At 46.3% G+C, this 14,648-nt stretch overlaps 1 protein-coding gene across 6 annotated transcripts in view; it reads right to left on the bottom strand.

Moving 5' to 3' along the window:
- RBM47 (RNA binding motif protein 47) overlaps positions 1–14,259 on the bottom strand; it is a 77,089-nt gene extending 62,830 nt beyond the window's left edge. For 2 of the 6 annotated variants that reach the window (XM_083833695.1, XM_083833696.1), the window contains exon 1: positions 13,836–14,087. In XM_083833695.1, coding sequence (XP_083689821.1) covers positions 13,836–13,864 — 29 coding nt within the window. In that variant the 5' untranslated portion in view covers positions 13,865–14,087. Of the gene's footprint in view, positions 1–12,909; positions 13,414–13,489; positions 13,513–13,835; positions 14,088–14,117 lie in introns of those variants that run through there. The other 4 variants (XM_083833694.1, XM_083833700.1, XM_083833697.1 and 1 more) reach the window with 4 other exon arrangements.
- Positions 14,260–14,648: the final 389 nt, after the last annotated feature.

Below are 14,648 nucleotides of genomic sequence, written 5' to 3'. Positions count from 1 at the left end.
TTTTGAGAACTGGAAGAATATTGCCCTTGACTTGAATGGAAGGAGGATCGAGCCCTACCCAGAAAGTTTCATATGCTATGTGTCATCTGTGCATGCCAGCATTATGCAACAGAGTGAAAAATGAAAACCTGTCAGGCACATAACTGGTGCACTCAAGGACACACTGTTATTTGTTTTTCAGCTTTGCCACTCTAACAGGGATTAACAATGTACCATTGATAGCCGCTGTGATAAAGTCAACCAAAATGCCTCGTTTATAAACTTTCAAAACATGATCTCAACTTTTGAGGGTAATGGCTTGCTTGGACTCAAGGTTGTATTAAAAAAAAAAAAAAACACAACCAAAAAACAAAACAAAACAAAACAAACAAAAAAAACCAAAACCCACAAAAGAACACAACAACAACAACAAAGAGAGAAAGCATTTGTTTTTTTCCAGCTTTCACCCTCTAACTGTCTTCTCCCTTGTCCCCCTGCTAACACAGCTACAGAAAAGCAGCAGATTGAATTCACCTCTTTATTTTTCTTCCACCAAGTAGGCAGGTATTGCAAGTTGCCAACCTTCGCTTTCTGGAAATTCTTTGGTGTATTACTGCATAGCAGAGTGGTGTGACAAGGATAAAGAGATTAGAAGTAATTTCATATAACTCCTTCTTCTGTCAAAATCTGCAGAGGGCTTTTACTTGTGAACGCCAGGCGTTGCTGAAATTCTTCATTAAAAATGTGCAATATATATGGGCAGGAAGTCTCTAGGCACTAAGAGACAAAGTAACCAAAGCAGAAGGAGAGAAGGAATATTAAATCAAAAACCAAACACAGAAAGAATACAAAGGGAAAGAAATGATCAAATACAACCCCAATAATGTAGGCTCTCTCCATGGGGGCTGATGCCAGTTCAGCCTGGGAAGCCAGAAAACCACGTGCTGGTTTTCACCCGTTTCAAGTAATTAGTCATAACTGGTTCAGACACGGGCTCTGCTCGCCACCATCAGACAACTGAGGCGGTGAGCTGCTGCGGGATGGCTCAAGTAAAATGCAGGCTGTGTTTCACCTGTGTGATGTACCCTACAGCCAATGCATGCAAAATCTGGCCAGCAGAGTTTGCTCAGGCCCTCTGCCTCCCAGTGAAATAGATTCCCTCCCAAGGCAGGGAGTTTTGCCAGTACAGCCACGGATGCTGGGGAGCTTTTCCTACCTGAGGAAGGTGGTCAGGTGTGACCCCTAGTTTAGCTGGTGCAGGAAAGCAGGGGGGTAGGAGAGGGAAAAGGAAGAGTTAAATATGGTCTGGCCAACACAACTGTGCACATGAAAACTTGCACTGTAGACCTGACCAAAGCTTTGAATATGAAAAGGAGCAGGCTAGCATTGTTTACAAACGCCCCATTAAATGAACAGGAGAATGGGCAATGCCTGGTTAGGAGAAGACTTTAAACATCATGTTGTCTATTGGAGGGGTACAAACTCCTCCTCTTTTTTTTTTTTTCCCTTTTTCTCTGGCTGTGAATCATCCACCCACTAGTTGCCATAAGCATGTTCACAGCTCGGGCTTGCTCAATGAAGGCTGCAGCGTGATCCTCTGCATTGCAGCCCACTCAGGAGCAGTACGTTTCACCCTTATCTTCAACCACTTGTTGGGCAGGCTTCGTTTTTGCCTCTGGATTTCCTGTTTATTGAACAGAGGTTGCCGTTCCCTCTGCCGTCTGTGGTACCCAGTGCAATGGGCATCTTTCATTTGCCCACTTCTGCTTTAGAAGAATGTAATAAAAGGACCTTTGCTGTCCATCCTCATTTGCTCATACCAAAAAAAAATATGCAAATCCCGTATGGCCGGGGCAATCTGCATGGTGCTGATGCGGCTCTGGGTATGTTTCTGCCAATGCACTTGCAGGCATTGAGGGAGGTGTAGAGGTGTAGGTTTGCTGTGTTTAGAGTTGCCTACCCCAGTCTGGTCTCATCCACAGTGTGTGTTACAGGAAATATGAGCAATGTTCATGCTCCAAACGTCCTGTTCCTCGCCTGAGAACAGCTTAACTCCAGTCAACTCTGAGGAAAAGGAGACCCGAACACCCCAGCAGCACAGGGTTCTGTACCTGATTCAAGCTTTTGCAAACCACTTTGATTCAGCAGACGTCTGGAAGAGTTGTAATGCAGCAGTCAGAGGCGTGCTGGCCGTGTTCACTCCTGCCAGGCCACGTTGTAGCTAATACAGCCTGGCAGCGCCCCTTCCCAGCCCAGAAGCTGTGGTGGTGAGGACACCTCTTCTTGCAATTTCTCCTCATATCCCCAAGCCCCCTGGGGCCACTTGTCCCCAGATGCACACCCCACACAGGCTCTCCACAACAGATGCCCCAAGGAGCACCCAAAATTTGGAAGCTGGGTGCTGCAAACCAGATCCTGCACCGCCGCAGCCCCTCGCAGCTGATGGCAGCCTTCTCTACCCACTGTGTGGCCCTGCTCAGGTGGCCTCCATCCCTGCCACCCTCCTGGGGATGCTGCAGGGGACACATCACGAGGAAGGGGAACTCACAGCCGAAGCAGATGAACTGGCTCACAATTAACTGCTTTCTGTCTCCGCGTTGCACCCAGTTCCTGTCTATCACTGGCCAAGTCATTTAAGCCAAGCCTCGTACAGATGGTCACCAACTGCTTGTTCCTTATTTTGGGGTAGGAACATTTTCTGATCAGCAGTCCCTTGCAGAAGCAGAGAGTGCTGAGAGCTGTGAGTGATTTCACTGGGAAATGCACTTCAAAAATGAGAATCTTAAAACAAAACGCAGCTTTCTGGAAAACAGAGTCATAAGGCGAGCAGTGTGACTGACTCACATTGCTAGCTGAAATGCACCAGAAAAAAAAAAAAAAAAAGGAGGAAATTTGTTTTGCCCCAAATCAAACATTTCATTTCTGGATTCCCTACCCACTTCTTATTGTTAAATTTAGTCAACTTTCTAAATGAAATGTCATTCTAAAGCAAGAAGAATGTAGTTGCCGCATTTGGGAATTGTGGGAATAACACATTTCAACTTATTGGAATATGTTTATTTTTGTTCACCCAAAATAACCTTTTAAATTTGACAGAAATCTGTAGCTAGAGCTTGTTAATCCTAAAACACATTTTCCAGTATAGAAGACATTTAACTGAAAAACTTCTCCCATGCCTGACCCTGGCATCCTAATTTGTGCTCTCAACATTATGGTAAACTTTTTAGTTTACCTTCTGTGACTCTATTTTTTTTATTAAATCAATGTCAAATGGCTGTTGTGCAGATTAGCTCGTTACTATTTGTGAAGTAATTAAATGTAAAGAGATGAACTCCATTTAAAAAGCCAAGGAATAATCATTCTCCTTATAGCTGGAAGCAGTGCAAGAGAACTAACAACGTACACCCTGAACAGCAGGAAAAGGAAGTGTAAAGTAAACTGCTTGCTGACCACCCTCCTCCTCATACATGGTATAAGGCAAGAGCCCTGGAAAAAAACACCACCACACGACAGTACTAAATGCCAGAAGAGAAGAATCACGCGACAAAAATACACCCCAAAAGGCAAATTAGGATTATGCAGACTATAAAGCTGGTACTGTCTGAATTACACACTTATCCTTTTTCTGAGTAGGATATATCTGTGCACTACCTCCAAAGCTTTTATGTTGGTGAGGTGTTTTCTTTTTCTTTTTTCTTTCTTTATTTTTTTTCTGCAAACTTAAAAAAAAAATCCATCATGTGGCACCCCAATGACGTGTGTGTCACACGCCATTTACCACAGGGAGATTTCAGCTAGCTGAAGGAACGGACCAAATCACAGCAAACTCCAGCCTGGGCTTTGCTGGCAGCAGTGGGAATGGGGGAAAACATAGGACCGTGGGGCTTGCCCCATCCCAATCCCTCTCCCATTCCCCCTGCCCAGCCAACACTTCACTTTTCCAGGCCTGATGCTGGCTGGAAGGCCCCAAGTTCACCATCCCAAATGCTCCCACCTGGGCTCCATTCACCCCCCAGACCCATCCCTTGTCCCATCTGTGCCCCAGGCTCACCCCTGTCCCTCTTGTCCCTGGGGCCCCCAGCCCGGTGGGCTCCATTTGCAGCCCCCACGCTGGACTCTGCTGCCATAGCTGCTGTATCTCTGCCCAGCCACCAATTCTCGGCCACCTCTATTCGAGTTATTTCACCAAGTCTCTTTCTATCAACTCCCCGTCAGCTTTTCCAGGCAGTCTCCTTCCCCTGCCACCTCCCCTCTTCTCCTTCTTCCCTTCCCTTGCTCCTCCATCCAGCCTGTCCTTCCCAGCCGCAGCCCCCAGCACCATTTCCTTGGCTCCCTTCACTTTTAGATGCCCTAAACCCTGCTCTCCAACTCAGCTGCAGGGAGCCTGGCAGCCTCATACTGCCACAGCAATTGCTGTCTTGCTCAGACTGCAACATATGCAGTGCGAACAGTATTTTCTGGGAGCTGGATGTTAGAAGTTGAAGTCTCCACTAAGTGCACAGAAACTGTGATTTTTCAGAGGTTTATATCTTGCTTAAATCCATTTTTTTTTTCCTTTTCGATCGCCACTTTCCTCTATCCCACCCCAGGGCTCTCCCAGCACAGCTGTCCAACCAACCCATCAAAACAATGGCTTAAAACAAGCAGAAAAATAAAAACAAATAAATTACAGGCATAGGAAATACCCACAGCAACCAGCAAACTGGCCACACTGTTATTTACTCATTCGCACCATTTTTTTGTGGTGGGGCAGGGACGTGCAGCCAGGTTTCCCAGACCTCACGCTGGTGTCCTTCCTGCAGAACCAGTCATTTGTATGCTTTTCATTTTCTTCTTGTCTGGCTTGTTCTACACCCTCTTGCATATATAGGTACAATAGTGCTTGTGAACCGGGAGGAAAGCTTTTTAACGGTGATTGACACTCTCAAGAGAACGCAATTATTTTGGCATCAGTTACTTTTCAGGTAAGGATTAGCAGCGAATTAACAGACTGGTAGCCTTTGTTCGGAGCAGGCCGTGTTTCAAAATGGAGGCCGCGTTCGGATTTCTGCAGAGATCGTGCTTTGATTTGGAAATAGGGAAGCACAGCAAGGATTGCAACACGCAACAGATAAGATTAGATGAAGAGGAAATGTGATTGAAATGGCTTGGATATATAGAAGGAGCAATGAAATGCTGCTCTCACTTTGCTTATGTTACAGGGTTTGTTGCTGGAGATGCGCTCCCTTGTCAGAGGTAAGGCAGCTGCTGGGCCTTTTCTGTATTTTGGCATCACAGCTGGAACCCAGATTTGAACAGCGTAGAAACACGGTGAAAATTACAGCCTGGTTCCTTCACCTGCCTTGCCATCCAGCATTCCCAGACCTGTTGGGGAGGAGGTTCACCCCCTCTGCCTTCATGGTACCAGCAGCTCTGACCCAGCACGGCTGCGCCCAGGCACTCCACAGACCACGGCTCAGCCACCCCTTGCTATGCATCACTGCCAACACCCATCCTGCTCCAGCCTGGGACCTGGGAGCCCAGCTGTGGACCCAAGATCACTGCGGTACACAGGCAGAGCTGCCCAGGAGCGTGGTGGCCCCAAAAACTGGTGCCCGTGCCGGAAGGTGAAGGCGGACACGGAAGGATGGGGAAGCGGTGAGTCAGCAGTACGGGTTGCATGCTGGCTGCCCTATTGCACGCCGTGGATGGAGTCCACCAAGGAGTTTCAGCCCTGTGGTTTTGTCTGAGTTTTGCTTTGAATCCATAGCTCAGAAAGAAGCTTGCACAACAACGACTGCCAAGCTTATCTGATCCCCTTTGCGCCAGCCGTAGCTCTGGGAAGGGCTTGTCCGACCCTTTTGTGGGTACTCCTAGGGCACGACTGCACACAGGGGGGCAGATAGCCTTGTGGCCGCCCTGTGGCAGCATGATTACAGCTCCCAAACTACAGCAGGATCCTTTCTGATTACTTTGGAGTACAAGAAAAAGGAACATACAGTTGCCTGCGTATTAAAAACACAAAGGTGTGTCCGAAGATATATAAACTTACACCCCAGCTTACAGCATACTGGCTGCCCTACGCAGTCTGTGCCTTGAACACTGACAGTATTCATGGTGAGCTCTGGTCTTTAACTGATTTTCACTATTACTGGAAAGTTTTAGTGCAAATCTAAACTTCTAGGACTTAAGAAAAGGCCTCTGGATATATGGCATTTTTCATAAAGCTGGGTTTATTATTCTGCCTATCAGTAAGTAGATTGCACAATCAGCAGTTTCGCTTTCATTTTCTTTGGAGATCCTGTATTCTCACACAATGTACTTATTTAAAATAAAAAAAAAGCATCGCCACTATTTTTTTCGAAAATTCACACTATTAGAAAATTCAGAGGGAGAGATGCTTCATGCCAGAGGCAGGTGTATTGTTATCATCTCTCACATACAAGCAGTGTGTTCTTTAACAGCTTGTCTCCTACAGTGTCTAGTGTTTCAGAAGGGAAGAGAAAAAAGTATTTCTTGTCTATTGATGGGGAAACTATGGCACAGTGAGCAAAAATGGTCCCCTCAGGATCACCTCGCTCTAAACCAGAGACAAAGCTGGTAACCAAGCACTGACAGATGAAGGCAAGTGTTTGGGGAATTAAAAATACAACACCAAGACTCATCTGTTTTGATACTTCTTGTGCATATACAGAGAAGCCTATGCCTGGTTAGAAGAAACGAGGTATTCCCCAAACAGCTGCAAAGCTAAATTTATCAAAGCCTTGCCCTCCTCACATACAGAGGTTACCAGAGCACTCTTGCTGAGTTCACTGAAATCAGTGGTCACTGATACCAGGACACAAGAAAGGCCACTGTTTGCACAAGGAAGCAGAAGAAATACCAGAAGAAATACAACATCCTTCTCTTTTTATTATTATTTGTTTTTGTCCTGCAATCTAGATGGCAATGCCAGGAATCAAAGGGCCACAGTAAAAAATCCAGATAATGCCATAGACAGAGGGCAGGAAAAGCCCTAGAACTGCTCCATGAGCAAAATAGCTACTGTCCCTGGGGTTTATCATCCTGAAGAGAAAGCCAACAGCCAAGACCACGTGTTTTGCAACACTTGGCTGTACTTACTGCAGTTCATTCTGCACGCCTCAGAGCTGTGGGGTTTGTACCTACTGTGTCCCATATATCAAGCAGAGAGTGAGCTGATAAACTGTCCCGAGGCAAGTGGCCATGGGAATGGCCAGGAATTTCCACAGGAATTTCTGCTGGAATTTTCTCACTTAGAGTCATACAGCTACTAGACGGTAAAAAACTAATATTGTTTGTCAGTCTGTCTTGCTGCTCACTGGCAATGTGAGTTTGTAGAGGACTACCATTGGAAAAAAAAAAAAAAAAGAATTTTCAAGAGAATTAAAAAACAAACATGGGAAGACTTGGTCTTTGGTCTTCTCAGCACCTCAGAGAAGGACTTGCAAACAGCAGTGGTAAAACATGGGTCAGAGTAAAAACAAAGGGACAAAGCACCCTCTCCATGTACCAGACACCCCTGTCACCCCTGTGGCGTCTGGGAAGATTTATTCTGCACATGTACAGCCTGACCTGGGATTCACACAGGTAAGATGATACTTGGTACTTCAGTGTGTGGGAAGAGCACAGAGAAGCCTTTTCGTTTAGGATTGCTCAATACAATTAGTTTGTATGGAAAGCTCTTCATCTCTCTCTTCCTTGCAGGATGCAGGTGTTGTACTGGGCTCGTTGTGACCCTCAGGGCCTTCAGGAGGAGCAGACAGAGACAACTTTGTCAGCAGCATCTGCTTGCCCTGTTCACTTCATAAACACCCGGTAAGACATAACACAGGGCAGCTACAATCGGTGCAGATCACCTCGACCTAACCTGAGGCACCTCCAGCTTCCCATCCACTGAGCACACATGGTCTGTTCGTGCCCACTTCCCGAAGCCAGAAGATAAAGGACAGAATCAGCCTTCAAGAGCCAAAGCTTGTACTTCAGTCCCAGCCATTTCAAGACATCTGCCTGTCAGATCTCTCCCTGCTTGCAGCTTTACCTGCTGCAATGTTCCTGTGTGCTTCAGGCACCTTGTTAGTGTTATCTTTAATGGGAACACTAATGACTGAAATGCTGCCCGTGAGGAGTAGCATTCATGTTAGAATGCGGGTACCAGTGCATGAACTCTGGAGAAATTGCAGCATCCACAGCCAACAGGAATTTTGCTGCCAAAAGCACGCACAATGACGTGGACATGGCCTAAGGTCACGTTAATAATGTGAATATTTTATTAAGGTGAACTGAATGTGCTCTTTTACTGTAAAAACACCTTGAGAACATGTCCCTGCGTGTGCATTCGTGTTCGCTTCTACCTTCCCTCCTTGCCTTTGGTGCCATTTTTCCTCACTCATGCTCTTCCTCCCTACCCAGCCTGGGAAGCTCCCGCAGTCGCACCCTACCTGTCCTACAGCACACATTCCAGCTTTAAAGACCTCAGTTAGCCACAATCTCTTCATGCTTCCTTCCCTCCAGGTCCCAAAACCTCCTTGTGGCTTCAACAGCAAGCCTTTCCAGCCTTAATGAAGTGTCTCCTCAGATTTTCCCTAACTGGGGTCAGACTGTACCCTGTGGGTTGATCTTTTCCCCCGTCCTCTTTACAAGGATCCCTCACTTCTGACTCCCTCCCTGCCCTGCAGACGCCTCCTGTTCACCCAGTTCCTCCACCTTCCTCCTTTGGTTTTGATTCTCCATTTTCCTCTTCTCACAAGCTTCTTTCTCACTGCTGCTGATTTATGCCGATGACCCATATCACCCCCTCGTCATGTTATGTCCGTCTCACGTATTCCCTTCCTCTGCTGCCCTGATTCTTTTCTTTTGCTCATAAAAAGACTGTTTATTTGAGATGCACTGCTCAGACTGCACTGCTGAATTTTCCCTGCACTAACCTTCAAGTGGTCCTATTCAGCACCATCCATTAGCCTCCCCCCTTTATGTCCCACCATTCAGCCTTCCTGTGATTTCCACTCCATCAGCCCTGATGACTTCTCTTTTGCTTTCAACCCTCTTCTTTCCACCACGTTCAATTGCAAATTCTCCCCATAGTTCAATTTCTTTTGCTTTGCTTTCCCATCAATATCCAGCCCAGCTGATGTCCCTCTCTCACTTTTTCTGCAGTCTGCTGAAAGCCTGGACATTGCTTCCAAGTTCAACACGCATAAAACAGTGTGCCAGGCACCCTCACTCTCAAGGGATACCCAAAATCTCTTCTCTCCTTTCCTCAGTGAGAATTACAATTTTTATTCAGGCAGCCTTTCTTTCAAGGTACAACTAAGACCTGTTGATGCTTTCTGCTTCCATGTCCAAGATGTTGCCTGTTGTACCCACCCTCATAGCTAAAACTCTTCTATGGGGTCTTACCCACTCATTTCTCAGTAGCGCCAACATCCTTTTCTCTGACTTTCATAACTGCAATCTCAAACTACTGCTTCATCTTCGAAATACTATTACAAAAGTCATTTTCATAGCCTTATGCCTGAGTAAGCTGCTCACTTTTGTGCTTCCATTTACCAGCTCTCCATTCTCTAAGAAATACAATATATTGCTTCCGTGCTGCTGAAGCAACGCAGCAGCAGCCACGCTTCACACCTGACTGACCCGTCTCACAATTTCCTTGTGCTCCACCCCACGCCTTACCCACTTATTGTCCCTTGCTGGGTATTTCATACAGAAACCCCACGCGGCAGTGGCAGTCTGGTCACACACACAGCAGCAACACCCTGATCAGGAATCCCAGGCCTATGACCATGTAGTAATAGATGACATCTTTCCTTCTACCAGGAACTCAACTTGTTGGGGCTGAAACTACACCCTGGCCCATGGTGGATCTCACTAGGTTTCTTTGACAAAAGACAAAAATACAGAGGCAGTATTTCAGTTTATTTCAAGGCAAAACTCAAGCATATCCACTGGTCACTCACGGGCCAAAACACAAATACAGACCCTGAACAACGTCACTTGGAGTGGTGCTTCCTGATGGTCCTTACGGTGGTGAATAGGACAGAGAGTGTTTCATTTGTCAGTGGTTGTTTAAGCCTTGCCTACTTTGGAAATAGCTGAAAGTTACTGTTGTCTCATGATTCTTTTATACCACATGGCAGAGTTTTCTCATGCATTTGTAGTTTCTTTCCATCCCGCGCCTAATAAGCTCATCTATGCTGATTTAGTCTCTGCTTTCTGAGCTAGCTAGGTAAAAGATAACATCCAGCCTCTAAGCATGTTTTGTAAAACATATGCTTTAAAAATATATAAATATCAAAAAACCCTCTCTTTTCAAATAAAAGCTGACTTGTAATCATGGCAAATGAAAGACTGGAAAGGATAAAAATGCCCTCACATACCAGGTAGTCAGCTTTGCAGTTACTAAGAAGTTGCTTTGCTCTGTTGAGTTTACTGTGTCACCAAAACCCCAACAGCCATAGCTATACAAAGCCTACATTGTCTCTGCAAGGCTATGAGAAGATGTTCCTGATCTTGGCAAGAGCTAGGTGTACCCAGAAGCATTTTATTGGAAAAAAAATATTACAACAACAGAAAGAGATATTATTTTAGGCCTCTCACTGGAGAGATAAAAGTCAGAGTCCTTTCTTCTGCTAAAGCGGCATGCAAAAATGTCCTGCTCAGAGGATCCATTTTAGAAGCTGGAAAACTGGACCTAAAAATCCCCATACAAAACAAATTTCAAAGTGACTTGACAATATATAGAAGTGTTTGTGGGTATAGGTCATTGGTCATGTGGAGATCTAAACCTCTTGACTAAGGAGGCAGCTACATACACTGATACACAGGCATGGAGATTGTCCTCTCATGGCCAAATGATTAGATTTACTTCCCTGCTATGAAGCAAACCTGATCTTTACTTCCATCAAAGTCACTGATTTGTGTCATTTTCAGCAGGAAGTGAATCTGGCAACTTAGAGACCTATCACCATTTCTTCGCAGACAGTGCATATATTACCCTATTAAATTTCCCAATAAATCAGAGCATTGGTGATTTGGGAAATCATGCACAGATAATCAAGGCCAGCAGTTTGAATGAAAAAGTTGAGATATAATTATTGCTTCACTCGTGAGAGAAATATAACATCTGCTGGAGTTTGTCACTCGAATAGTGCTGTGAGCTCCTACAGGGAACCAACACACTGGCCAACACAGGCCAAGTTGGGCCACCGGGACCCCAAAAACATGGAGAGCCCTGAAAGCAGACCCTGGTGCAAACTCCAATTGAAGCACTACTCCCTGCAGGCTCTGCTGCTTATATTAAATACTTTTATCCCAAGGTTTTTGACATTTTTTAATCTAGTTTATTGGAGGCAGCACATTCCTTTACTTTCTAAAACTTCAAACAAAGATTTCTCGTCCCAGGCCGCCACAGGGACACGCAGAAACGATTAGCGACTGTATTTACATGCCAGCCAACTCCAAACATTTCCTTAACAACACCTAGCACACGGGGCCGAGTGTTTTGTCCTGCGTCTCAGGGCACGGCAGTGCCTGGCAGCGCAGGGACAGCCCGGTCCCACCTCACAGGGATGCGGGCCACGAGCACCTGCCCTCAGCTCCGCCGGGAAACAGATCCCTGTCCTGGGAAGAGAGCAGGCAGGGGAGTGGGGGAGAGAGAGAACAAACGCGCAAGGAGAGTGTTTGTCTCTTCGTTTATCTCCCAGACAGCAGTTTGTTAGCCTTTTAGCAGCTCTGGCATGCGCCGGCTGGACACGGACGGCAGCGTATTCCCGGCGTTATCTCCGTTTCCCTCTGGCGAGCGCAGGCTGCCGCTGCCTCACAGGCCTGCAGCTCCCCGCCAGGCCCAGCGAGCATGAAGGCCGACCTCTCACCCCACACCATGGCACCTGCGGCAGCCACGCCGCCGGCCTACTGCTCATAAAAGACCTGGGTTCCCCTCTTCACATCACGCAAACCCAGCCTTGCCCAAATTGTCCCCTGCAAGGGCTCGAAGGCTCGCACAGGCACCGGCAGTCAGCTGGCGCTGGCCGCAGGCGGCTCACTGCAGCCCCTTCTTACGCTCCTGCCCGCTGCGAGGGCAGCCCCGCTGTGCTGGGTACATTCAGGAGGGATTTTGCGGTCTGTTAGGTCCCGACCTGTCTTAGCGCAAAGTCTGATTTTAAATTCCTAAGACGAAGTGAGCTGTGCAGCTTTCCCTCTAAAACAACCCCCCCCAAAAAACCTCAACAGCTATTTCTTATAACATGGATAAGGAGCCCCCGTCATGTCTCATCTAATCACCTACTTTCAGAGCAAAGGAGAGGCTTGACCTCCCGATTGATACACGTATTTCAAACGGTCATCAGAAACTTTTCCAAGATAAGATCCCATTCTTATGCTAATGGTGTGTAACAGGCTCCCAGACGGCAGCCTATCTCTGAGCCTGTTTGACATCTCTCAGGGCTGTGTCACCGCTGCCTGCTGCACAAACTGCAGGGTTCTGAGTGCTGAAAATAAGAAACAGCCAAACAAACGATATACTCCTTCCAAAATTTACTGCAAAGACATTAGGCACATCACGCTGTAATTTTGTGTTGATACAGAGAAACGTACACCTTTTAATTGAAAGTTTCAAACCTGCAGATGACTTCTCACTTTCTTAGTTAATATTTGCTTCTGCCTCTCATCTGTCATCTGCTCACAGAGCGTGGCTATAGCGCACAAAAAAGCTCTCACTCGGAAAGGACCACCAAAACTTCACTCACAATCTCTGCAGTCCTCTCGGTTTCAACCCCCCCAGAGAGAAAAAAAAAGAAAAAAAAAAAAAAGGTTCAAAATGTGTTTTCTGGGCAAACTTCTGTCCCATTACGCTGCGAACCCGATTTCAGAAGAGTGAACCCTGGCAGAAGGACAGAGGGACAGCAGAGCAAACCAGAAAGGGACGGCACCTACCTGGAGCCCCGGTGCACCCGCAGCCGCTCTCGGCACCATGCACGGAAAGGCCAAGCTTCGGGGCAGCGACCTAACGCATTTTTCCTCCTGCCCCACCGCTACGCGAGGAGGGTTGAGCAACTCCTCACGACGCTGCCACTCGGAGCAACCGCTCTCCGAGCCTTAACCTCCTCTCTTGGCTCTATGCAACTTTTTTTTTTTTTTTTTTAAGAGTTTTTGAGAAGTCCGATGTGGGGAGAAAGCCGTGCGATTAGCAGTGGCTCAGCCAAAGCCTCTGCCCTAAGCCGCACATTCCTGTGCTGCGCTGCGCTCGCACGCCCCGCTTCCAGCCTGCAGTCCTGATAGCGCTGCCGGAGCTCAGCAGCACGCCGAAACTCCGAGAGAGGAAAAATTGGTATCTCCCCCCAGTATGGGTCGGTTTTTTTTTTTTTTTCTTTCTTCCCCCCACCTCCTCCTCCTCCTCCCTTTCTCCCTGCGCTCACAGTAGCAAGGTTGTCTCCTGGCTACTCCCTTGCCTTAAACTCACCGAACCAGATTTTTACTCCCAACACCTTCCCGTAAATCTGAACTGAAATTTTACCCTGCTCGCTGAGCCTTTGCTGGCGGAGGGCCAGTGCAGCATTCCTGTTGTTTTAGGAGGGCAGATAAAAAAAAAAAAAAAAAAGGAAGAAGAAAAAAAAAAAAGAAAAGAGAGAGGGAAACCTGTAGAGATGCAAAGGCTGGAAGGAAGCAAACTTTTAGAGCAGCTTCACTAAAAATACTGTGGGAGGGAGCAATTCCCTTTTATCTTTAAAGGGCTAAGCCAGTGATTTTTTTTTTTATTTTATTTTTTCCACCAGTGTCAGGCAAGAGAAAATACCCTCCTCAGTCATCTGTATCCTTGGGGTGGATGAGATTTGAAGGGGAAACAAACCGTGTGTACTCACCTGAAGGATAGCATCGCCGGAGTTAGCATAGCAAGGGGTGAAGCCTGCAGGTTTCTCCGCTCCAGTCACCCCAAAGCAGCGGTCAAGCATGTGCCTCATTTTACCCTTTTCTGACCTAAAGTTACATCTGGTTTCTAGAAAAGGAACAAAAGGGAAACTAGTTTATAAAAAAAGCTGCCAAGCCTTCTGTTAACCTCTGTCTGATCCTTCTGACCGTTGTCTTGAATACTTAGAGAAACAATGAAGCAAGGCTGTAAACTTTCTCACCCCCTTTTACATTACCTGTCTGCGCCTGGCTATGGGCTTTGATGTATTGAAACAAAGCACAAGACCTGTTTATAGTAAACGAAACCAACCAACAGAGATCTAATTCAGACTAGTGACTAAACAAACTGGAACAGGAAGCACACACCATCGGATTTTTTTAAAAGTAGTAATTCCTGCTTGCATTGTCATGCGAGGGAAAAAAAAAAAAAAAAGGGTTTCAGCTTAGGTGACTTTTGTTCAAATAGAGTTCTTTTTGTTGTTGTTGGAAAGCTTAGTACAGACAATGTTTAATCGTATATATGCAAATACGTAACAGATCAACAGTTCCCATCAGCGATGATCTTAAAATTTTCTTCATCTGTTTGTTTGCCTGTGGAGGACATTTCTGCAGCTGTTTTGTTATTGTTGTTTCCCCCCCAAGTTAATTTCTGTAATTTCTGACTGGACAGAGGATCTTAATCAAGGACAGCTGGACAAAGCAAGCCCCTAACAAACAGTAGATTGGCAGTCCTGAAAGTTAAATCTTTAAAGAATAAATAAAAATGG

The sequence above is a fragment of the Anser anser genome (genome assembly GCF_964211835.1).
Source record: "Anser anser genome assembly, chromosome: 4".
Lineage (NCBI taxonomy): Eukaryota > Metazoa > Chordata > Aves > Anseriformes > Anatidae > Anser > Anser anser.
The sequence above is the reverse complement of the archived record's forward strand: the minus strand, read 5'-3'. Positions and strand labels throughout refer to the sequence as shown.